The 22,933-nt window shown below is 39.4% G+C and overlaps 3 protein-coding genes and 1 pseudogene across 4 annotated transcripts; 2 read left to right on the top strand and 2 right to left on the bottom strand.

Annotated features, from left to right (window-relative positions):
* Positions 1 to 1,205: 1,205 nt before the first annotated feature.
* ush1ga (Usher syndrome 1Ga (autosomal recessive)) lies at positions 1,206 to 5,849 on the bottom strand. Its single transcript, XM_072443259.1, has 3 exons — positions 5,500 to 5,849; positions 2,785 to 3,238; positions 1,206 to 2,712 (listed from the first exon to the last, which is right to left on the bottom strand). Exons 1-3 carry the CDS (start codon positions 5,661 to 5,663, stop codon positions 1,912 to 1,914), a joined length of 1,419 nt encoding a protein of 472 aa, XP_072299360.1. The 5' UTR covers positions 5,664 to 5,849; the 3' UTR covers positions 1,206 to 1,911.
* A 1,676-nt stretch (positions 5,850 to 7,525) lies between these two features.
* On the top strand, positions 7,526 to 10,053 carry otop2 (otopetrin 2). Its single transcript, XM_072443258.1, has 7 exons — positions 7,526 to 7,987; positions 8,062 to 8,198; positions 8,288 to 8,346; positions 8,497 to 8,639; positions 8,714 to 9,573; positions 9,653 to 9,862; positions 9,893 to 10,053. Exons 1-6 carry the CDS (start codon positions 7,549 to 7,551, stop codon positions 9,821 to 9,823), a joined length of 1,809 nt encoding a protein of 602 aa, XP_072299359.1. The 5' UTR covers positions 7,526 to 7,548; the 3' UTR covers positions 9,824 to 9,862; positions 9,893 to 10,053.
* Positions 10,054 to 15,043: 4,990 nt separating this feature from the next.
* LOC140357681 (Golgi apparatus membrane protein TVP23 homolog B) lies at positions 15,044 to 17,450 on the top strand. 2 transcript variants are annotated; one of them, XM_072442194.1, is made up of 6 exons: positions 15,044 to 15,235; positions 15,322 to 15,466; positions 15,543 to 15,632; positions 16,890 to 17,015; positions 17,083 to 17,211; positions 17,286 to 17,450. In XM_072442194.1, the coding sequence occupies exons 2-6, from the start codon at positions 15,329 to 15,331 to the stop codon at positions 17,310 to 17,312; spliced, it is 510 nt and encodes a 169-aa protein (XP_072298295.1). In that variant the 5' UTR covers positions 15,044 to 15,235; positions 15,322 to 15,328; the 3' UTR covers positions 17,313 to 17,450. The 2 variants fall into 2 exon arrangements, with proteins under 2 accessions (XP_072298295.1, XP_072298294.1); XM_072442193.1 differs by having other exon boundaries at positions 16,887 to 17,015.
* Positions 17,451 to 18,118: 668 nt separating this feature from the next.
* Positions 18,119 to 22,350, bottom strand: LOC140357680 (5-hydroxytryptamine receptor 3A-like; annotated as a pseudogene).
* Between the last annotated feature and the right edge of the window lie 583 nt (positions 22,351 to 22,933).

Below are 22,933 nucleotides of genomic sequence, written 5' to 3'. Positions count from 1 at the left end.
TGTAATTTTTGTACATAATAAGAATAGAATAAGACGTGTTTTCATACTGAAGGACACTTAGGAGGTTCAGAGAGTTTCCTGTGACTAACAATGTCAGAGGCATGGGACACATAGATAACGTACTCCCGGATTCCACAGCAGGCCACGCTGTTGTAAGCAGCAACAGGTAGTTTCCAAAGAGTGACTAAATGATAACCTTTGATCTGCTTTAGGACACATACACAGAAAGAAATAAGTGTGGCGGAGGGGAATTCACAAAAAGTAAATGAACATAATATAAGTAAGAGTTTAAGTAAAAGTTTATGTTCTGAGATGTGTAATTGTCCGGGCCATTGGATTTTAAAGGTTTGCAAAGTGAGTCACATGCAAGATAAGCAAACATGATTCAGAAATAAAATGATATATGATGACAAAAAAAACTGTGAAAATCAAGTATTATTCATCATTTCTCTGTATAAATCTTGTAGATCTTGAGGAGAATCGGGTCATAGAGCAGGTAAAATCTGATAAACAAGATGCTAACATGAGCTTGTTTTGTCATTCAGAATTAAAGTTTAACAACGGTTTATAGCAAGTAGTTAACTGTGACATGATTGGATTATAAGAATGACAAAAGAATACAGAGAAACGTTTCACAATCATAATGATTGTGGGATTTTTATGGTCTAATCCTTTACGTGTAAGGTAAGTATGCATGTGTCACTGCATACTTACTGCAAAATAATCACTTTCCAGTATTTTATCTCAAGCTAAACAATGAAAATGCCGACTTGATTTTTTATTGTCTCCTATACAGTAACAATAGACTGAACCAATGGAATGGACATAAAATGAGGTCGCCATGACCTGTCTATTGACTTATTTATGGTCAAATACAATAGGCACACATGACAATATCATATAGTGCAAATGTTGACCTTCATTATGCAACTAAATGAACAGACTTCAAGAATGTCCTGTACCAGGCTTGAAAACTAATTACAGCTTGTCCATTGAGGAACAGATATAGAGAGAGTATCAGTAATCAGGTTATTAAATAATGCAATAAAACTGGAAATAGTAGGTGTGAATAGTACCTAGATGTTTATAGGGGTTTTAACTTCGGTCAAAAATGTGATAAAACACTTTACAATACTTTATTTAGTTTGTGCATTTTCACAGTAACATATGAATTTGTGCATTTTTAGACATACATTTTTATTATTAAATGAAGTAAATATACAGTCTAAGAATTCACTGGGGTCAAGCTCTGACACATTATCACAGCTCACACTTGGTTTGAGCCACATTTGGGTATGGCTTAATGTAAACATGCAAATAATCATGATGTGAGAAGTACTACAAATATTATAAAACAAATACAATGACATGAAAGCAAAATATCTGGCACTATTGATGCAGGCACATGGTATGGCCAGATTTACCCCACAGGGGCAACATATTGCTTGGACACAGGGGCCACAATAGCCTCTCTGTTAACCGTACTGCCTGGCATTCAGGAACAAAGGATGGCACTGAGATCTGGGAACTCTCATTCAGTTTGTTTGGCCATGCAGCACAGGAAACCCCTATAGAATGTCTCCATGAGATGCACCACCACAGAATGGTAACACCCCATCTAGTTTGATTGAAAATACTGTTATGTTTTATCTGTTGTCTATGACAGGTTCCGTTGTGCATTGTTGGAATGAGTTGCCAAAAGTCATAAATCCTTGAAATCTTCATTTTCATTTGTGACATTCATTTAATTCTCCACTGACCTTTAAACTGGATGAGCTTGCGTCCAACAGACCATCAACAGCTAATTGTATTTTCTGTAGGGCAATATATAACGATTCATAAAGCCATGGCCGCTCGTTTCTTAGCGTGTCATGTCAGTAATTAGTCGCTTTCACATCGGACAGTCCATAGTTACAGTTCAGTATCATCTATAGTGTCTGGATCTTCTATTGTCTCTAGTCGTCTTTTACAGGCATCTAATATCTTTTTCCGAGGCCCTAGAGGTATGTGAATACTCTTTAGGTCATTGTCCGAGCACAGCAGCAGGGCTTCCAGATCAATCTTCTCCCGTTTGAAGATTGAGAAAAACTCACTCATGCTTTGTGTAGCCAAAAACACCTCCAAATGACTGGAGTCCTGTTCATCGTCATCATCCAGTCCTAGCTCCACTTCATCCCAGGGCAGCTCCTCGATGTTCCTCTCCTGCAGGCTCCTGGCACTGCCAATGCTGTCTTCATCCATGCTGGTATAAGGCTGTAGTCTACTACGCATCCGAACAGTATTAGTAGACTGTGCCATGCTTATGTCATCCCTCCGTCCGACGTCAAACAAGCCCCCACTCACATAGTTCCTCCTGAAGACCATGGTGCCCAACCCTGGCCTGTTAAAGAGGGAGTCGTGCCCTGAGTCAGTGCTGATCTCAGAGTAGTCCACATCCGGTCCATGGAGGTCCGGCTCGCTCATGGCACGTGAGATAGCGTCATCGTTGTCTCTGGGGAACATGTCTCGAACGTTACGGCGCCCGCGGTCTTTGGGGTTCAGGTACGTCCCCTGTTTGACAAACATCACATCGTTTCCCAGCTGAAGCCCAGAAAGTGAGCGCACACTCTTCCGTCCATCCTCATAAATTTTAAAGGTCCCATCTCCTTGTTTCCTCTTCTCCAACTTCTTCTGGATCTTTGCCTTGCCTCGATTGGTGGCGTGAAGCGTAGCCTGGCAGGAAGCACATGCACGACTTAGTTCACACAACGAGAGATGCTTCTGAGCACAAAAGCAAACACTTACCTGAGAATATGGCACACTGACAGTTCCTGGGTTGAAATTCCGCAGTTTGTGGCTGACAGAGCTGCCTGTATAACTGGAGAAACTCATGAAATCTGAAGCTGACGCCTCCGAAGATTCTTTGTGAAACTTCTTCTCCATCCTTTTCTGCTGTTTCTTCTGCATCTTCATACACTCCTTAATCCGTCGCTCGGCCTCGCGGAAAGCCCGGTCCTTCAGCTTGCCGACCAGCTTGGGGTTAAGGCCCGTCTGCTTGGCTGCGATAGAATCCAAGTATCTGACACAGTCCATGTGGTTCTTTGTTGCCGCCATGTCCAGTGGAGTGTGGTAATCATTGTCCAGGCACCAGATGTTGGCACCGAAAGACACCAGGAAGAATAGACAGTTTAGATGGCCATTGGCGGCTGCGAGGTGGAGCGGCGTGTTTCCCCATATGTCACACTTGTCTGGGTTTCCTCTGTGAAAAAAGGGAAAAACATACTATTTAATCAGACAATACAAATAGGGCTGGACAATTAGTGAATAATATATACATTGTAAACTTCCTCTAATCTATGATGGCTTTTAAATCACAAAGCATAACTAATAAATAATAATATGCTCATTTAAGTTTGTTTATTTATTCAATTTTTCAACCGACTCATTTTTGACCATACATAAACAATTGTTTCAAATAATCATAATTGTTATTTTTGCTTTCAGTAGTGAGCAGCCTGATGTTAAAGGTTGAAAGTTACTGTGCACCTTTACAATATAACTACAAAGTAATATAAGTCACACCAGACCAAAAAATGTATAATAGAGAAGAAAAAAAACATATATAAGTTGCACTGGAGTATGAAATGATACAAATAATATCACATGTAAGTCGCTCCGGAGTATAAGTATAAGTAAATAAGTATAAATATAAGTATAAGTCGCGGCCTGGGCAAAACTGACCTATAGTCCGGAAAATACGGTATACGTTTTAATCAACATTCAAGTTTAAAGCAAACCAACTATACTATACTAAAAACAGTCCACCTTAACACAAAGAAAGGCTACATACATACACCATAACAACCCTACACAACAATCCCAAACCCTTGGCTGACTCTCTGCGACCTCAGGGTTACAGCCATGTGTGTCACTGTTGCTGTTTGTAATACGAGCGCAGGTTTTTACCGGCACCACAACCTTACACTACACCTGGATCACGTTTCACAGAAGCCTTAAAAGCTTGAGTATATAAAGTATAACTCGTATTGGCCACAGGTGACGTAATTACACCGTGTCAAACTCACAGCCTAAGTTAAATACAGAGTTTCAAAAGCGTCTCTCCACATTACGGCTCCTGTGGAAGACCTGCCTCCCTCATCTAATACATTTGTCTCATCTTCTATGATATGTTGGTGCTAAATAGAGATTGTTTACAGCACTGCCTCTTGTTCATGCCCTTCTGTGTGACCAAGTACAAACTCTTTAATATTTCATGTGACGGTCGTGAAGCCACTGCACAAATGTATAATTGATGTATTGCGTTGTAAAGTTTTCACAGGAAATGTGTCTCGACTCTGCCAGCGTCTATAGCGATTTGGAAAGGTTTGAGATTTGAGAAAATAGCAGGCTATTGTTAGATAACAGCACATTTGTGTAATTAAATGATGAGTGCAGCATATCAGTTATAAGCCGTAAACTCATCCCAATATAAAGGAACTGAAATATATGATGACAAGGCAAACACTAAACTAATCACAATTCCATTTAGGATTGAAATATTTTTTCAGGCTATACCGATGCAGAGTTTCAAGACAGCTTTATTGTGCTTTTCACATAAGAACGCTGAACACTATAAAGAGCTGTGTTTACATTTCCTACGTGAGCTTGGACTTCTCAAGTCACCTATTGACTGATATTACAGTGCAATGTCACTTCTGCTTGTCAATCAAGAGGTAATACTTCAGAGGATGTCTTTTCTTTGGGAAAATTACACATTGGTTACATAATAATAACTTTAACTAATGGTAACTGATTTGCAATGTGAAAAGATATTATCAGAATGGAATTATTTTACAAAACCCTAAATCTTTTGATTGATGATATGAAAAAATAGCATATATAGCATAATAGCAAAGCAATGACTTTGACAGAAACCTTTCGGTGGATTGGTCACCAATTATGTGTCACACAATGAGACCATTTCTCAATTAGCCCATGAAACAGGTCAGCCAGAATAAATGGAGAATAGAGGGAGAAGAGAAATTGTATGCACTTGGGAAATTAAACTTGCACATACTAAATAAAGCATATACCATTGGTTCAAGGGCAATTTTAAACTATTTTAAAACTATGTAATTAAGATGTGCTATAGACTTCCTGAGGAATTGTGCGTGCAATAAGTGACCAATCCAATGGCAATTAAACGGACATTAAATACCCAACTGTGCCTTATTTCAAACTAACTGTGCTTAAAATATGCTACAAAAACATACAAAATAATGTGGAACACAGTGGGAAAAAACATAAACGTAACATAACGTATTAGAAAATACTATTAAAAAAGCATTGATGGAGGCAGATAGATAAGAGTTACGGCCACAATTGCTACTCTGGCTGGCATGTAATCCTACATAAGGCCTATATTTTCGCTTTGACAAGTACAGAGACAGTAAACGTCACATTAAAGTAGCCCTAGGCCTGGCACGTAAAGTTTTGACGCAGATAAGCGCATATACACACCCCCTCGCCACAATCAGCCGCAGAGCCTCCAGGTTCCCATGATAAGCCGCCCATAGCGTCGGTGTCATGCCATCTTCGTCCGGGGCGTTGAGGTCCTTCCTTGTGGCTTCTTTGAGCAGGTCCAAGTAGCCATCCCGGGCCGCCTTGTGGTACCTGTCATTCATGGTGTGAAGTGAATCCGCCCTTCTCTACTCCATCGTGATGTCTGTGCGATAACCACAGCATCGTCCACAACAAAGGGCTATTGAGGGGGGCAGCGCAATAGTGGTAGCGGGGACAGTTGAAGTGTTTTGTCCCACCAGAGCTCGCTCCGCTCCGTGCGCTCCGCCGCAGAAGCGTTGGTAGAGGGAGAGCGCGGTTTCCAAGGAGATGACGCTGCGCGCAGGGCTCCAGTCCTAACAGAGGAGTCAACATGAGAAAAGGCCCGATATTTAAGACCCTCACACCAACGGATCATGCACTAAAATATTTTTCTACTGTATGCTCCGGTGTTATTGTTCCCTAAAGTGATCATTAAGAATGAAAGATACTCCCCCAGTGGCCCGCGAAAAGGGATCGCCCAGTTTACCTATTATTTCATGGCGCCTCTAATTATATAACTTGTCACAATAGGCAGACATAGGATACGTGCACAATGTCCTCAATGGTTTGTCTGATTTTAGGAGTTGTCTGCCCCCATTCACATGCGTGCAGGCCGAGGCCCTTCTGTTGACACGCTCACGGTGCTGGAGGCAACAACTGACCAGGTCAGTCACGTAGAGCGCGTTCACACCAGAGGACACTTTCATGGTGGAGGTCAGCCATTGTGTAAAGTCACCTAATTGTTCCAAATTCCAAACAAGGGTGATGTTAGTCAGAATATTTTATATTCTTGTGAGACAAGCACTATTCTCTCAAATGTGCACATAGAAATAAAACAAATGCATTTACATGCTTGAATAAATTGTGACAAACTGGCTAAACCAGCCATTAAAAAACGAGACCTTTTGCACATGAAACAAGCTGAATAATCAGAGTGTGACCTGCTGCCCACTTGAAACCTACATAACAACAGGCTGCATATCTTTTATGGGGTACGCCTCAGGAATTTTCCACTAAGGGACGACAAGGCTCGCCTGTTTTCTCTGTCAGGGGGATTTAAATTGTACCACTTTGGAAAGGGAATCGGTGTGAGTTTCCGTGTCCCTATATTCGCAATACACACTTGGCATTCACTCAAGTGTGCATTTTCTGAGAGTGCATGAGCACAAGGGAAGGGAAACGTGAGAATTGGGACAGTCCGAACTTCAGAGCGTTGCAAATGTGAAAAGTAAAACAGAGGCGTTAAACAGTCAGCTGCACTGCAGGTGAATGAATCACAAGCCACAGAATAGGTTTCCTCATTTGCTGAATTGGCCACAAAGTATGTTTACAGTGTTATTATCAGAAGCGTCCGTATAATTATGTACTGTACAACTGTTAAGACATTCCTTTCCATTGTATTCCGTTAGAACGCGCTAATAGATTAATTAATTAAATTAAAATGTTGCATGAAACAGGAAGCTTAAAGCCACGAATGCATCGTCATGAAGAGGCGTTGTTTGTAGCTGATTTATTGATATTTATGACCCTCTAAAGTAAACAGACTTTTTTTTCAAGGGTTTATAAAAGGCAACTACAGGAGGAGGCCAGCAGGACCACACTGAACCAGGTAACACTCAACATCACCTTTTAATCAATTGTGTGTTTGTGTTTGGGGTTCATTCCAACAAAATGTCGACCAAGCAAAATAAGTTTATTGCATGTTGATGGAAAAATATAGGGATTAGACTGGTCAGGTTAACTACTGTATATGTCTGTTTTGTTCTTGCATATGTATGGTGGCAGGCTGACATTTCTGCTTTTCTATTTGTTATTTTCTTCCTAGAAAGGTTTCACTGGGGCGGGATCTTAGCTAGTAGGTAGGCTAGTTAACTGAGTGGGTGTAGCCATTAAACCTGCAACCTCTTGTATATAAGCAAATGCGTCAGGGAAAAAGTCATTTGAGAGGGGCAGAGAGAAGTGGAAGCCATGTGCTTGAATACTGATATTCAGTGTAAATGTCTGCTAGAGGGGGATCCCTGTGAACCGTGCAAGATGATGGAGAAACACAACAAGGCAGAGGAGACGCACCTGTCCAACACCTCGGGCATCCCAGAGCAAGCGGAGAGCACCTGTGAACCTGACTGTGCCGACTCCTCTGCCGTGGCCAAGCACAGGAAAGAGAGCCAAAACTGGGGCTGGATGGTGTCTGGGATTATCTCTATGAACGTCCTGATTCTGGGCTGCGCGTTGGTGTGCGCCAGCGCCTACAAGTACATCAACATCAGCAAGGCTCACCTGCAGATTTACCTGGTCGTGCTCCTCATCCTCACCACAGCATGGATGATTTACTACGCCGTCTATACAGCGAGACAGGAACACGCGATTGTGTATCAGGACTCTCATGCTGGACCAATCTGGCTCAGAGGTAAAGGAAATAGATTTAAACATTGCTCTATATTTTTTATGTTTAGCTAAAATTGTCTGTTGTCTCTGTTTTAGGTGGTCTGGTTCTATTCGGAGTCCTAAGTGTAATCATGAATATTTTCAAGATAGCGAGCTACGTGGGCTACATCCACTGTGAGTCTGCTATCAAAGTTGCCTTCCCTGTGATCAAAATTGCCTTCATATCCGCACAGGTAAAATGGTTATAATAGTTTCAGTGACGATCCAATGTGTACGTTCAACATCTGTGCATGGAGTTGACAGTATGTTTTTTGTGTGTCAGACTTACTTCTTGTGGTTTCACGCCAAAGACTGTCTGCAGGTCCAAAAAAACCTATCACGGTAAGACACATCCTGTAATGTCCTTTTGTTAATAGCACATTTGTTAACTGACCTTTTCTGATCAATACATTTAATACAAGACCGGTAGAAATATTAAATTGAGATCATATATTGTTGTATTAAACGTTTTTTCTTGTTTTTGTCTTTCAGCTGTGGAATAATGCTAACCCTTTCCACAAATCTAGTCATGTGGATGACTTTGGTCACAGAGGAATCTCTTCACCAAACAACATCTCCTGAAAATCGAATCAACGAAACCGAATATAGCAGCCGAAGCACTTATATTGCCCGAGGTATTCGCTCAAAACGCATGCAAATGTTTTAAAATGTGTATCGTGTGGTGATAACGCTCTGTCTTCTGCAACAGCGGGCTTCGGCGACGACGAGTGCACATGCAGCCACTCGTCATGCAGCATCTTTAAGGTGGCGTACTACTACCTCTACCCGTTTAACATTGAGTACAGCCTCTTTGCTTCCACCATGGCCTTTATCATGTGGAAAAATGTCGGACGGTTAGCAGACAAGAACGGCCACCCCCATTTTATATTCCGTCTCAGAGAAGTTGTTTTGGGACCGGTTGTGGGGCTCATCCTTCTCATCGCAGGCATCGCCACATTTATTATCTACGAGATGGAATTGAAGATATACAGTTACGATGATCAGGACTCAAACGAAAACGCGCTCATGATGCACTTCGTAATGAACATAGTGATAGTTACTTTGATGTCCCTGGCGACGGTTCTGGGCTGTGGCGTTTTTAAACTTGACCACAGGGACCATGTGTCGGAGAAGAACCCAACGCGGAATCTAGACGTGGGGCTGCTGGTCGGCGCTTCGCTCGGACAATTCATCGTCAGCTACTTCAGTATTGTAGCCATGATAGCGACGGGAGCGAGTGGTTACCTGAACAGACTTAACCTGACTTGGGCAATAATTATGGTCATCCAGCTCGGCCTCCAAAACTTCTTTATAATCGAAGGACTGCACCGGGAGCCACACCATGAGATTGACCCTTCGACAATCATCACAAACCCGTATCCAGAAAAAGAGAAAGACGAGAGCAGGAACGAGTCTGGGGCGTCAGCAACGGACAAAAACATGACGGGCGAATCGGTCCACTGCTCTGACCACTGCTCTGACCACTGCTCTGAGCACTTGCGCAAACTAGCATGGAAGAGACGAATTGTGAAGGAAGTCTGTACCTTTTTGCTAATGTGCAACATCATTGTAAGTACATTTGACATTTTTCTTGCACCACATTTATTCATTGTATGTGTTTTTCATTATGATTGCATTCCTTCCTTAGCTCTGGATTATGCCTGCCTTTGGTGCTCGTCCCCAGTTTGACCATGACACTGAAATTACGTTTTTCACATTCAACGTGTGGACTGCCGTTGTGAATATTGGACTTCCTTTTGGCATTTTCTACAGAATGCATTCAGTTGCAAGTCTGTTTGAAGTGTTTCTGCGTTCATAAAGATGTACAAGTAGGCCATGTGTGTGTGTGTGCGTGTGTGTGTGTGTGTGTGTGTGTGTGTTCGGTCAGTGAAACATATTATAAAGCTGTTTTGTAAATTACTGTATTATAGTTTGCTGCTCTAACATTATATTGTGTTATATATGTGTTTTGTTGTCTTCTATATATTCAGTTTTATGAGTTTATTAAGCTTTCATGTGTATTGTATTTAAGATTATTAAAATGGAATCCTTTTAATCCTTTTGTCGACCTTAGATCCCTGCTTGGGTTTTGAGCAGCCAGAAGCTTGGCCAGATAAGGAGGTGCCAGGCCATTCAGAGCTTTAAAAAGAAAAAGTAAAATTTAAAAAAAATCAGTTCTAAACTAAACGGGAAGCCAATGGAGAAAATCATCACCTAAAAATCATTTTCCTGCAGGTTCCTGTTCTGCTGCCAGGGACAGAAAACACAGATCCAGAGCAGACAATTACTACACGTGCAATACAAACACATTCAACTGTTCACATGTGCATGACATTGGAGATTATCTTTGAAGCTGATTGTGTAAGCCAATGAGCCACACCCCAAGGAAGCAAAATAAAAAAATTCCCTCTACCAGAACGTGTTACTCACCATTTATCACTCTTCCAGAATCTTCAGGATCTTAGCTCCAAGAAACAGCACCAAATTCTTGGACTTTACTCTTTTGCTTCTTAGCCAAAGGTTGTAAAGACATTACCAGAAGCGCACAGCAACACCTGACAGAATTGCAAAACAAGCATGAATTGTGATTTATCATGGGATGACCTCAGTAAACATTGAGACATAGTGCGTAGGTAGAAGACAGTTTTGTAACCATCATCCTTAATATTGACTAATAAAAGTTTTTAAGCATGTCTTATTTGGGTTTAATGGGCCTAGTTTGGATAACTTGCTAAAGTATAAGTATGAAGATAGGACCAGATCAGTGTATTTATGGATATTTGGAATTTACGTTTAGAATTGATATTGATCAAATATCAGAAATAAAGTCGTAATTACAATTTTATTAAAAAATACAAAAAAGCACATAATGTAATTATTTCAGAAACAACTTGAATATAGATTTTCACTCAACAACCAAGATACGCAAAAACACACGTCTGATTTTCTTTTTTATGAAATCTGTTTTATTCAAGGGGGGGAAAAGGCTAAAATATGTTAATGTTAAACTAGTATAAACTGTATTGTAAAGCTCCAATGCTGCATTGTCTCTATACTTCTGAAAACCACTATAATAACTCTGTGATGGGAGCCAGGCCTCTGCAGGTGCCTCTGTTTGACAGAGAAGGTTGTAATAGCAAGAAGGAAATGTAGTTGTGTGGGATGTAGTGGAATGAAGAGAAAGGTTTCTAAAAGTAGTAACAGGAGCAGTGGAAGAAGGTGGTTTGAGCTGCAGTGTAGTGGTCCGTCCTGACTGGGGAATGGAACAGATGTCACAGCGCGAGAAGAGTTAAGCAGCTCAGGCTAAGAATGCTCACTCAGCCCAAGACATGATGAACTTGGCAAAATTGGACAGGTCACCACACAGTTAAATGTCTGTGGATAATGTATGTAATGTTAATAAATGAAGGCCCGATTTATCATGGAGCAATACACAAGACACAGACATATAGAAAATGCAAAGTTGTAAATGCTTTGATATTGGAGGACAGGCACAGCCGAGCAGAGGGGACAAAGAGTTCAGGGTTCTTCACCTGGATTGTGTTCCCTTGTTTACTTTGAGGCCTGTGTCTGGTGCATCAGTTTAAGTAATAATTTGTCATATTATCCAACAGCTTTCCACCTTTCCACCAACTTTCTGTGCTTTTATTTTTTATTCACAATTTTGCCAAGTTCTTCATCTTGTGTTGAGTGAGCCAAGCCTCAAGCCGTGACCCCTGACCCACAACCCAGTCTCGACTGACTCTCCACTGCAGCTCCACCTCACTGCTCCTGTTACTACATTTAGAAACATTTCTCTTCATTCTACTATTTCTCCCACAACTATTCCTTACTCCTTCAACTAATGTTCTTGCTACTACAACCGTCTTTGTCTAACAGAGGCACCTGCAGAGGCCTGGCTCCCATCACAGAGTTATTATAGTGGTGTTCAGAAGTATAGAGACAATGCAGTAATGGAGCTTTACAATACTGTTTATAGTTTAGCATTACCTTTTTGCCAGAGAGGACGCTTCCTTCCCCTGGACCAAAAAATCTGCAAATTGCAATATTTGCAATAGAATTTTAATTACAAATAAATATTTGATATTCAATACTGAATTCCAAAAAGAAAATAAATTTAAAAATCCATAAATACTCTTGACCGACATGGTGCACAACTCATATGACTATGTCTTACTTTACCAGTTACAGACTCTACTTTTTGCTGAAGACGATGGTTGTGTATACATTGAAACCATATGATTATGCATGGGTAAAAAACAGTGATGATCATCCTTAATTCTGTTATTATTCTGTTGACAAATTTAAAAAAAAATAAATGTTGCCTAGGTTTAGTGCTTTATTTTTTTGCTGAGGTTTTTTTCTTTTTTTCAAATTTACTATCTGCCTTTTTTGGATATCTTACCAAAGCTTTGACAAGGCCAAATCACGCGTGAAGATTTGTTTATCAGCTATTGATAAGTTTCTCATGACATACTGTGCCAGTAATAGAGCAATTTGCATGACCTACTTCCTTCTGTGTGTCACGCGGTTAATTCGTTTATTAATGTATTTATTGTCTCTTGCTTTTGCCAATGTAATGATCTTACATGATGATCTTAATCTGATGATCTTATGATCTTAATAAATATACAAACTGCAACACATGCTTTGTGGTCTACAAACTGGAATGTGAGATGTGTTTTTACATTGGAAGAACAAAAAGTAGACTTAAAGACAGACGTGCAGAACACAAACGTGCCATATGGAAAAGTGACCCCCAGTACCCCTATGGCCGTTCATTTCCAGCAACATCAACAAACTAAAAGTCATGATAATCGAATCCATACCAAAACCAGTGCGAGGACAAGACAGGCTCTCCAATGCAAAACATGTTGGATTGTGAACTTAAAAGCTACTGAATTTTCAGGCCTAAATGATGACATTGACCTGTCCCTTATAGCCCTGATGAACACAAACGGGTTTAGCTGTGTAAGAGGGGGCCCATCTTATGTGTAGGGGACACCCTCTTGAGCAACTGTGTTATATTTACATGATTGTATTTTTGTAATTTTCATGCTTGTATTATTATCAAGTAAGTGCACTTACATAAATCTACTTAGAACGTATTGTAAATATTCAGTTTGAAATATTTATATAATGTCAAATTTAAGAGGTGAAGTCACAGGCCCCTCCCTATAAAATGAGTCTCACACACCTGTTGGTCTGTTTGGACCGATAATAGAATACATCCATGGTTTGGACCCTGAGGAAGGCCACGTAGGGCTAAAACGCAGCGGTGTATATTTAAAGCTAAAAGCCATGTTGCAATAAAGGCTTTTAAATTATTTTTGTGTGTGTGTGCCTTGGTTTTTCTTGTCTTTGGGAATACTCAACATACAAGTATATATATTTTACTACAATTTATACACGAACAGACAGTTTTTTCTCTGTAACATTTCATTTGATGCCATTAAGGAAGTAAGAACAGCTCTACCTGGTGGGCAAACCCTTCACCAGAAAAGTTAAAGTCACGTCTGACTCGTAGCTGCCAATAATAATAATAATTAAAGCCGCAAGCGGCAATGATCGGCCCTCGCCACGCCGCCGCCGCTACGCGGAGATTTCTGAAATTCTAGCTACAGTTTGCGGCTTCGCCGCACAGACCGTGAGAGGTGTCAATGTAATTTGAATAACTTTTGATGTCCCACTCCTCAGTACCATTTTCACTAAATTTCAGCTTTTTAGGGCCAACGCCCTGGGAGGAGTTCGTAAAAGTACGACATTTGGAAAAACTCCCGAGTCAGGCTTAGCCATTTTTGAACCAATATGGCCGACATTTGGTTGGGCGGACGGCGTTGCCGTACTAATATTTTTTACTTCTCTTGTCACCATCTACCTCGGCGCCAAATTTCATGATTCTACGATCAGATTTTTTTGGGGTCATTTCCAATCTCTCAATGCATTTTTGGTACATTTGGGGGCGCTGACGCGCCAATTTTTTTTTATTTTAGAAAAGGGAAATAGCCAGAATGTAGAGAGGCACGATTTTTAGAGGTGTGAACATTTTTGTGACTTTTCGTCAATGTTCACTGGGTGAAAAATAGGGGGGTTGGTCCCGAGAAGAAGAAGAAGAATATTCCGATGCGAAAACGATGTTTCCCATTTTTCAAATATCATAAACTATACATTTTTGAGCGCTTTCCTACCTCATGGTGTGGGTCCCTGGTCACTGACGGGTACTTTTGTTAATTTTGAGTGGGCTCCGCCCACTTTGTGTTTTTGGCCCGCTATACAGTAATAATGTTCAATTTTTGCGTTACATGTTTATATGCACGGAACATGCAAGAGATGGGGAACGTATTCGTGAGCTACTTAGCGCAAATGAGTGCTTTATAAGGGGATGACGACCGCTTCCCAATGTAAAGTGCTCGTTTAGTGCGCACTTTTGCACGGGCTTCGCCCGTTTACAACGGTAATGTTCCATTTTCCTACTACTAATTAGTATGCACGGGGCGTGCGTGAGTGAAGGAGTGCGTTAGTGAGTGTTTGGAAGTGGGCGAGCGCTTTGCGCTCGATTTCGTGCGCACGTAATACGTGCGAGTAATACGTACGATTAATAGGCCTCTCGCCAGCTTGTGGCGCTCGGGCCTAATAATAATAATAATAATAATAATAATAATTGTGGCAGTATAACTTTTTTCTTATTTTATACTATCACTATTTTGTTTTGTTCAAAATGTCTGCCTTTCGCTGAAAATATATATTATGCATTTACATCTAAAGTCTATGTTTAGCCTGAATATTAAGTGGTGGGTTTAGGGTTTTGGTTTTAATGTAGAGGCAGACATATTGAACAAACCAATGGATGAGAAAATGAGTAAATAAATGATACAGTGCGCGCAAGGCAGGCAAATACAAAGCCACCTTACGGGGTCCTCTACGCGTCACTTTGTTTACATCCACGTCACCCGGAAACCCGGTGTCTTCTGTTTCGTCTGTGAAAATGAGACTGGTAATCTATAGTCTTTTCTCACCATTTTTAACTTAAACCTTTTAAATATTCACACGTATCACTGTTTATTAGTTACTGTTTGCCCACCGCATTCTCCGTGTCTTTAGTTGTCCTACAGCAGCAGACCTCGTGCACAAGCTCATATGACTATTTCTTACATTAACAGTTACAGGACTCAGAGCCTCCACTTTTTGGTGAAGACGATGAAGGCATTAACACAAAAAAGTCGAAGATTAAGTGAGCAATCATCTGAATTAATTATGTACTTCCGGATGAATGTATTAACTGTTGTGATGTATATCTAAAATCTTCTGTTTTTCCAGGCACCCCATGGTTTCATTCTTCCACCTCTTCTTCCGGATCAGTGCCATCCTGGTTTACATCATGTGTGAATTTTTCAGCAGCCGCTTTATAGTTTGTATGGTGTCCATCATGCTCCTGTTGTCATGTGATTTCTGGACTGTAAAGGTTTGCTTCACAGAATGTTTTGCATGTGTTTGGTTTCATTGCTTTTTATTGGTCTATAAGGTTGTATTGTGTCTAGAATGTGTCTGGGAGGCTGCTGGTTGGGCTGCGGTGGTGGAACCAAGTAGATGAAAATGGAAACAGCCACTGGATATTTGAGTCAAGAAAGGTTTGTAATAAAGGATATGATATGTCCCAGGTTTTTAGTTGGAAATATGGTGAAACATACTTAAAATATGAATGTATGCATGTCCATCAATGGGGAGCTGTATTTGTGTGATTACATCAGGATTACATCAGGACCTACACAAATGCTGGTCCTGAATCTTAATTCTTTCAAATCACTCTCAAAAAGTTTTTTTATATTTATTTTTCAATTTTCAAATGACTGAATATACCTTTTTAATTTATGCAATTCATATGTTTTTTGTAAATGGTGCTTTTTATGAAAGTTCTGGTCACAAATGGACAAGTGAGGAGAGACTTGTTCCAGCTTGTTCCTGTAAAATTAAGCAATGTAGTAAATCAAACTATAAGCTGTAAGATAAGATAAGAAGATAATATAATGTGAGGTGATAAGAATAAAGTAATAGGAAAACATTTGTATTGGACTCAGGGCAATATTTGCCACATCACATTAAGAACAACAACAAATATTCAACAACAACAAAGACACAATTCAAATTAATTCTTAAGAGGAAAGTGACAAAAACTAGAAAGACAAGAGTCCATCCATCTTCTTCTGCTTATTCGGGGCCGGGTCGCGGGGGCAGCAGTCTAAGCAGGGACTCCCAGACTTCCCTCACCCGAGACATTCCCCCCAACTCCGCTGGGATGCGGGGGATCCCGAGGTGTTCCCAGTCCAGCCAAAAGACATAGACGAGTGTTTTTCTAAAAAAAAAATTAACATTAAAAAAAAATGAAAAACCTCAAGTTGTCTCAAAGTCACGGGGCTTAAAGTCCACTCCCGAGTCACTGGCCTTCAAGTCCAAGTCCGAGTCCCAAGTCATCAAAATAGTGACTCAAGTCTGGAGTCAAAGTCATGACTTGCAATTCCACACTTCTGGATAGGTTTTTAGGATCATTAGGTCTTTTTGACACAATCATGTCTGTCTGTCAACCATTCAAGACACTCTAAGCACTAAGCAGACACTCTTTTGATTTGTATTTGATTATTATTATTTATGTATTTTGATTGTTTAGCAACCATTGAACATTGTATGCGATTTTAGATAGTGACCATTAATAAAAGTAAAACAAATAAAATTATGTCAAACTATTTTATATGTTTATAGGCTTGTAGTTTGTTTAAAGCCACACAACTTGCATTTTAGTTGTCTCACTTTGTCCCATAGTTTCCAACAATGTTTTATTATTACCTTTGCTACAATGGCATGTTTCCAATGTAAAACTACTTTTTTAACAGACACAAAGTCAGAGCATAACCTCCGGGGCTGAATCTCGCATCTTCTGGCTCGGTCTGACTGTGTGCCCCATCTTCTGGATCCTGTTTTTCTTCAGCACCGTAATCTCTCTTCAGATTAAATGGCTGGTCAGTACTAGAGATTCATTTGATTTATTGGGTTAGTCAGTTAATTTGATTCACTGTCTCACTGCAGGCTGTGGTAGTGATGGGTCTGGTTTTACAATGGGCTAATCTGTACGGCTACATGAGATGTAAAGTTGGTGGAAAGTCGGACTTAAAAGATATTGCTAAAGGTTACCTTGGAGCTCAGCTTTTTAACCAGGTACGTACAGCTATAGATGTACTTGTTGTTTACTGTGGTGTGACGTGTAATTAACACCATGTTTCTATCTAAAGGCAATGAAGACAAAAGAGGAAGCTTGAAGCTGGAATGTGGACCAATCAAATTATTGGTGTGTGAGTGGTGAAGGAATTGCTGCTTTGTGACAATTTAACCTTTTCTGTTTTTTATGAAGCCTTTAGTGAAATTTGGATGCAATTACATACAAAATGTGACTAACTGGGTTTTCTGGGTGAGTGTCCTTTTTCTTTTAGGACCCCATTTGTCAATAATAAACATGCCACAACAAACAAAGAACTCTATTTTCAGGTTTATTAGTTTTTTAAACCACTTATTTTGGTAAATTGTGCCAAGTTTAAGTTTGTACAAAATGGTATTTAAAATCATACAACTTGATGATTTATTATATGAATTTATCATATTTTTGTTCAACCTAAAATGCAATATTTATGTAAGTATTTTTATGACCATTAAAAAATGAAATAATAAAACAGAGTTATTGCTGGCCTTTAGTGCACAAACTACATGCAAAACTTGCAGTACAACTTCTTTCCACTAGGTAGTAGCAACACACTATTGAGCGAGACGCTAAAGGTGGTGTATTTTATTTCCAAACATTTTACATGCAGCATTTTACAATTTATTTTGCTCTTTTTAACCAAACTAAATTAACAATCTAGTATTATTGCAAATACATGCTATAGATAAAACAAATGAATAAATACAAAATGGATCTAAAATAAATATGGATGTTTTCATAAGTATAGTATTATTTAGTATTATACATATGGTATTAGAGCTTTATCTTCCTTTCACTGTATGGATCTAGTACAAACTTCATCAACATTATTCATTCAGATTCCTTTCTAATAAAAAAAAAAGTTGCATTTCATTCCCAGAATCCAAAATGGTTGACGACACAAATGTGATTTACCATGACATAAAGCATCCCAATAAAGTAAGCTATGCTGAAAAAAAAGTAGAACCAGAAAAAGCTTTTGTCGAGGGCATCTGCCAATCGCTCATTTTTGCTACTTTCCTGTTCCTTTGTGTCAAGAGCTTGTAGGAAATTGACCACATCTCTGAGCATCTGAGTGTTTTCTTCTGCAGGTTCAGTCTGCACCACACTGATGTCAGGTATAGACTCTGGACAGAAGGAAAAAAAAAGTTACTTCAAATACTAAATACTTTACTTGACGTTTTTCTTACCCTCATCCGTTGCTTCATTCTTTTTTGGACATGAACATTTTGAAAAACAGCAGAGAATGAGTCCACCGTCCTTCGACACTCCTGTGAGAATCATAGACACAAGCATACTGAACACCAAGATGACCAGACAAATACAGAAGTGGATCCCTGCAGTGGAACCAAGCACAAGATCAGGGGGAAAAAAGACTTCAGATACGTACAATTAATCTTATCTTTGTAGATATAGGAAGAAGAACGTGAGCTTGTAATCAGGACAGGATTGAGAAGCAAAAAGAGCAATAACTACATTCAAACATACTAAAAGAAAGCAAAAGTATAAGACTAAAAGACCTAAGTGTACTTGATCGGCTCAGTGTTGTGCCGTAAAATAAAACAAAATAAAAAAACATCACGATTTAACAATCAGTCATGATTATTGAGACTATGACACTGCAAAAGGGAAATCTTTTTTTCATTCCCGTGGTCTGACGTGTTACTGTTCATCATATTTTTGAGCAGCTTCACAAAATTGAACTTTCTGAAAGACAAAATAAAGTTAAATTTGCCAAAAAAACTTAAAGGTGGTATGGACGATTTTTTTCAGCCATTTTTTTTAATCATATTTCCTCGTGGCGTGGATAAATCATTTGTCCTGCCACGTATCAATCATAAAACGCACCTATCGCTCACCTGCAGCCGCGTCAGGCTCGTTCCCACGTTTACGCGTGCCTAAGCGCATGGATCTATCATAATATAGTTCCCTCAGTGTACGGGGCAAAATGAAGACGGAGAAAGACAGTTCGAGCTGACGCAGAAATGGACAGAAATCTACGGGAGACGAGCGATGCGATGCGCTCCGTTGCGCTAATAAACAAACGCACGTGTGTGTTGTATCGGTCCGCACGGGGGAGTGCGCATGCGCACTTCCACCTGCGTTCTCAAATCGCCGAAAAATCGTCCATACCGCCTTTAATCTAAAATTGTCACAATTATTATTTTTCGGTTCTTATGATTATATTGTGGCCTAAATAATCACGACTATCAATTAACCAAATATTCTTGACATCCCTATTCCAGTGTGAGATTTGTATTCCAATGTTGTACATGATATAAAATGGTTTAAAGGTTGGAATCAAGACATTTTGACATCTTGAAGTAATGTTCAATCTAGAAGTACTGGTTTGAGGAGCTAGAATTCATATTAGCCTGAGATGGATGGCTAGATGAGATGAGGGAGGAGTTATATCGTGTAGACTCAGGAAATGGGTGTAATTCATCCTAATTCTATGATTATGTTTTTTTCAGCACATAACATAAATCATAAATGGACTGAAGTTCCTCACGGATAATTGGAGCGCATTGGCTGTCCCCGGGAAGCTCATTGTTGAGGATGATCAGGAACATGGTGAAGCTGAGCACCAAGGTGACTTTGAAGGAGTTGCGTTCACCGCCCCCTAGTGGCAATGCAAAGCTCACCACGTCAGCCATTATCAAGATACTGGGCAGCATCAGAGTGATGAAGGGGTTATTCTCCCGAATTGCCAGTAACACCTGTGGATGAGCAAAATGTACTATACTCAGTATTTGTTGCTTAAGTTGTGTCATTATTGTAGTAAAAAATAAATACATAAAAAAATATGATTTGAGGGGGAAAATGAAAAATTTGAGGGGAAAAAGACCATACTTAGTCAGCGTAATCCCTCATTGGTTCAGGAGTGAAACTTTTTTGACGGCTATTTTTGTGTCCTAAACCAGTGGTTACCAGCCTTTTTTCCCTCGAAAAACTTTGGTACTAGAATATGTTTATGTTATGTTTAATCATATTGCAGTCCAAAATCATTCAAATCCTCTGTCTTCAAGGATGTAAAATTCACTAACAATATCATGACACAAATGACATGACATTTATACTCAAAACTATTCATCTGCTTCAGTTCCAAAATGTATAATAGTTTAGTCCTGCAATGTCGGTGTAATCCCTCATTCATCCAGGAGTGTTTTCCATTGTAGAAAAAGCTTCAGTTGTAGTCATCTGGACTCAGTTTAGAGTCCAGATGACCAGTCTAAACTGAGTCCAGATGACTACAACTGAAGCTTTTTCTACAATTAGTCCTGCAATATTTTTTAAAATACTCAAATTACTTGGTAATGTAATCTATAAACTTACTGCAATATATTTTTTGTTTTCAGTTTGGTCATAATAGTAAATGCTATCTGTTTTCCAGTCTCCATGTGCCCCATCAACCATCTTAGCATTCTGAGGATCATTCTCCCACCACATTCTAAAAAAACAAACATGAAAAACATGTAAAATGTTTCTTGTCCTAAGGATTAACCAGACATAAGTGTGATGCAGTTTGTTCATTCTGACCTTCATCAAACCAGGTTTGGATCGCCGCTGGACAAGAGTCTCTCGCAAAAGGATAGTTAAAGAGGTTGATTTCACAGTTGACCTCAACCCTCATGATGAAGTCATGTTTTAATGTGCCGTTGCTTAAAACCAACAGGTCTTTTGAGCTCCGTTCAGTTTTAGTACTTATTCTATAAGGTACGCATTCAATTAATTCATTTGACTTTCATATAATACGAAGAGTTGTGTCTTACTCACGAATTTGTGACATGAATCTCATGCGTCCACACACTTTCTACTGGCACAGAAACCGCACCATAATCATATAAAGATCTGTCCCAAGACAACTCAGGATCTGTCCATACCTGCATTTCAACAAAGACCAATATGACCACAAACCCATACAGATTAGAGATAGTATATCGTAATCCAAGTACTTACTAATGTGCCATGCAGACGGCTAATCAGACGAAGATTCTTTGTATCCTGTAAAATACGATTGAGCAGAGGACTTTATTCAAGATAAATTATAGCATCTTTAAAACACAATAGCCATGTTTTCTTGTTTTATTTGAATAGGTTAAACTTAATACTATAGTAACTTCCATTGGCAGGCCTTTCGTAACGTACAAACTCATCAAAATCATATTATAAACTGTGCAATACTTTTTTGACATAAAATGGTAGATTTTATTCAATGGAAATACTTACTACTTCAAGAGTTTGATATTCCAGAAGAGGTATTTCAATATCTGTGGCGCAGTCTGTATACTGAGGCTGGGACTTCAGTTTTTTGTTAATCAACATTTCCGCCAGACACCGGCGCGTTGTACATGCAGACTCTGCTCCTGAAATCATCACAAAACTCTCACGGCATTGTAATATACAAAAAAAGATAACATTATTGAGTTAGTAAAAGTAGGCTCTTTTAGAGGACTCGCAGAAGGACAATCATTGCTCAATCTCTTTTGTAAGGTGAGAATGAACACCTTTTTGCAAGCTTTTAGTTTAATAGTCTAAAATATTTTCTATAAAGAAATAATAAGTCCAACGTTTTTTTAGACCTAAATCAAATGTGTAAAGTTACCGCTTATCAAAAGCAGAGTCAGAAGAGTTGTCCAGATTTCCACATGCATTGCTGCATGAATCGCACTCTTTAGTACAAGATGAACCGCTTCACCAGCATCCCAGCCGCTGACAGGCTCTCCAGTGTGTTATGCCACTTTGAGTCATGTTTAAAAAGACCAGCCAGTGTGACGTTTACACTCTCAATTGTTGAATTTACATTCAATAAAAATGTACGATCATAATTGCTGTGAAAACATCAGTGTGCAGTTAATTACTGTGTGTGTGGACGCCTGAGCACCAGTGCAAACACGAGGATGAGATCTGTCTTATTGAGCCCATTGTGTGTTCACCTTGTATTGTATTGTATTGTATTGTGCAGAGTGGCTGATAATACAGTATTTACAATGGGTCAGAGAGGATTAAGAGAGGAGGCGACACCGCTGTCACGAATTGACATGTCAGAAAGCAGATGCCGGTTACATCAGCTGGGTCAGAGCATGCTTTATTGCATTATCCATAGAAATACCATTTTATGTTTATTCTTTATGCACTGTTTGTATAAAAAACTGATAATATCGGTTGTCCAATAATACTGTAATTAGACCTCTGTATTCCTCCTGAAAGAACTTAAGCAGATGCAAACTGCAATATCAAATGTGACTACTTATTTCAACTTCTTATTTGAACCATTAGAGTTAGAAAAAGAAAAGTTGCAAAGTAAGTTAACTTTTCAGTTGACAAGACCACAGCTGCACATCACATAAATATATTCTCCTATATCCCAGGTGTAAAAATACTATATATGTGGCACTGAATTTAAAAATAGCATACCATGTACAACACAAAGTATTTGAAGTCAGCTATATGACCTAATTGTTTCTCATGCTCTGTTATCTTCCATTACCACTTAACTTGCCCATGACCTTTGACCCCTGTCCTTGTTTCTTAAACGCACACACAGACACATTCACAAACAACCTTATTATCACCTCTTCATTACAATATCAACAAAAGGTTAGAAATGTGCATATTTCTTCCTACAGAATCATGCTGCTGCTGCTGCTGCACTGGCGCTCACATAATGTCAAATCCATAACT

The sequence above is a fragment of the Eucyclogobius newberryi genome, unplaced genomic scaffold, assembly GCF_026437365.1.
Source record: "Eucyclogobius newberryi isolate DKJ021-1_F unplaced genomic scaffold, fEucNew1.0.hap1 SCAF_13, whole genome shotgun sequence".
In the NCBI taxonomy this organism is placed as follows: domain Eukaryota; kingdom Metazoa; phylum Chordata; class Actinopteri; order Gobiiformes; family Gobiidae; genus Eucyclogobius; species Eucyclogobius newberryi.
This window is presented reverse-complemented; position numbering and strand designations above follow the sequence as displayed.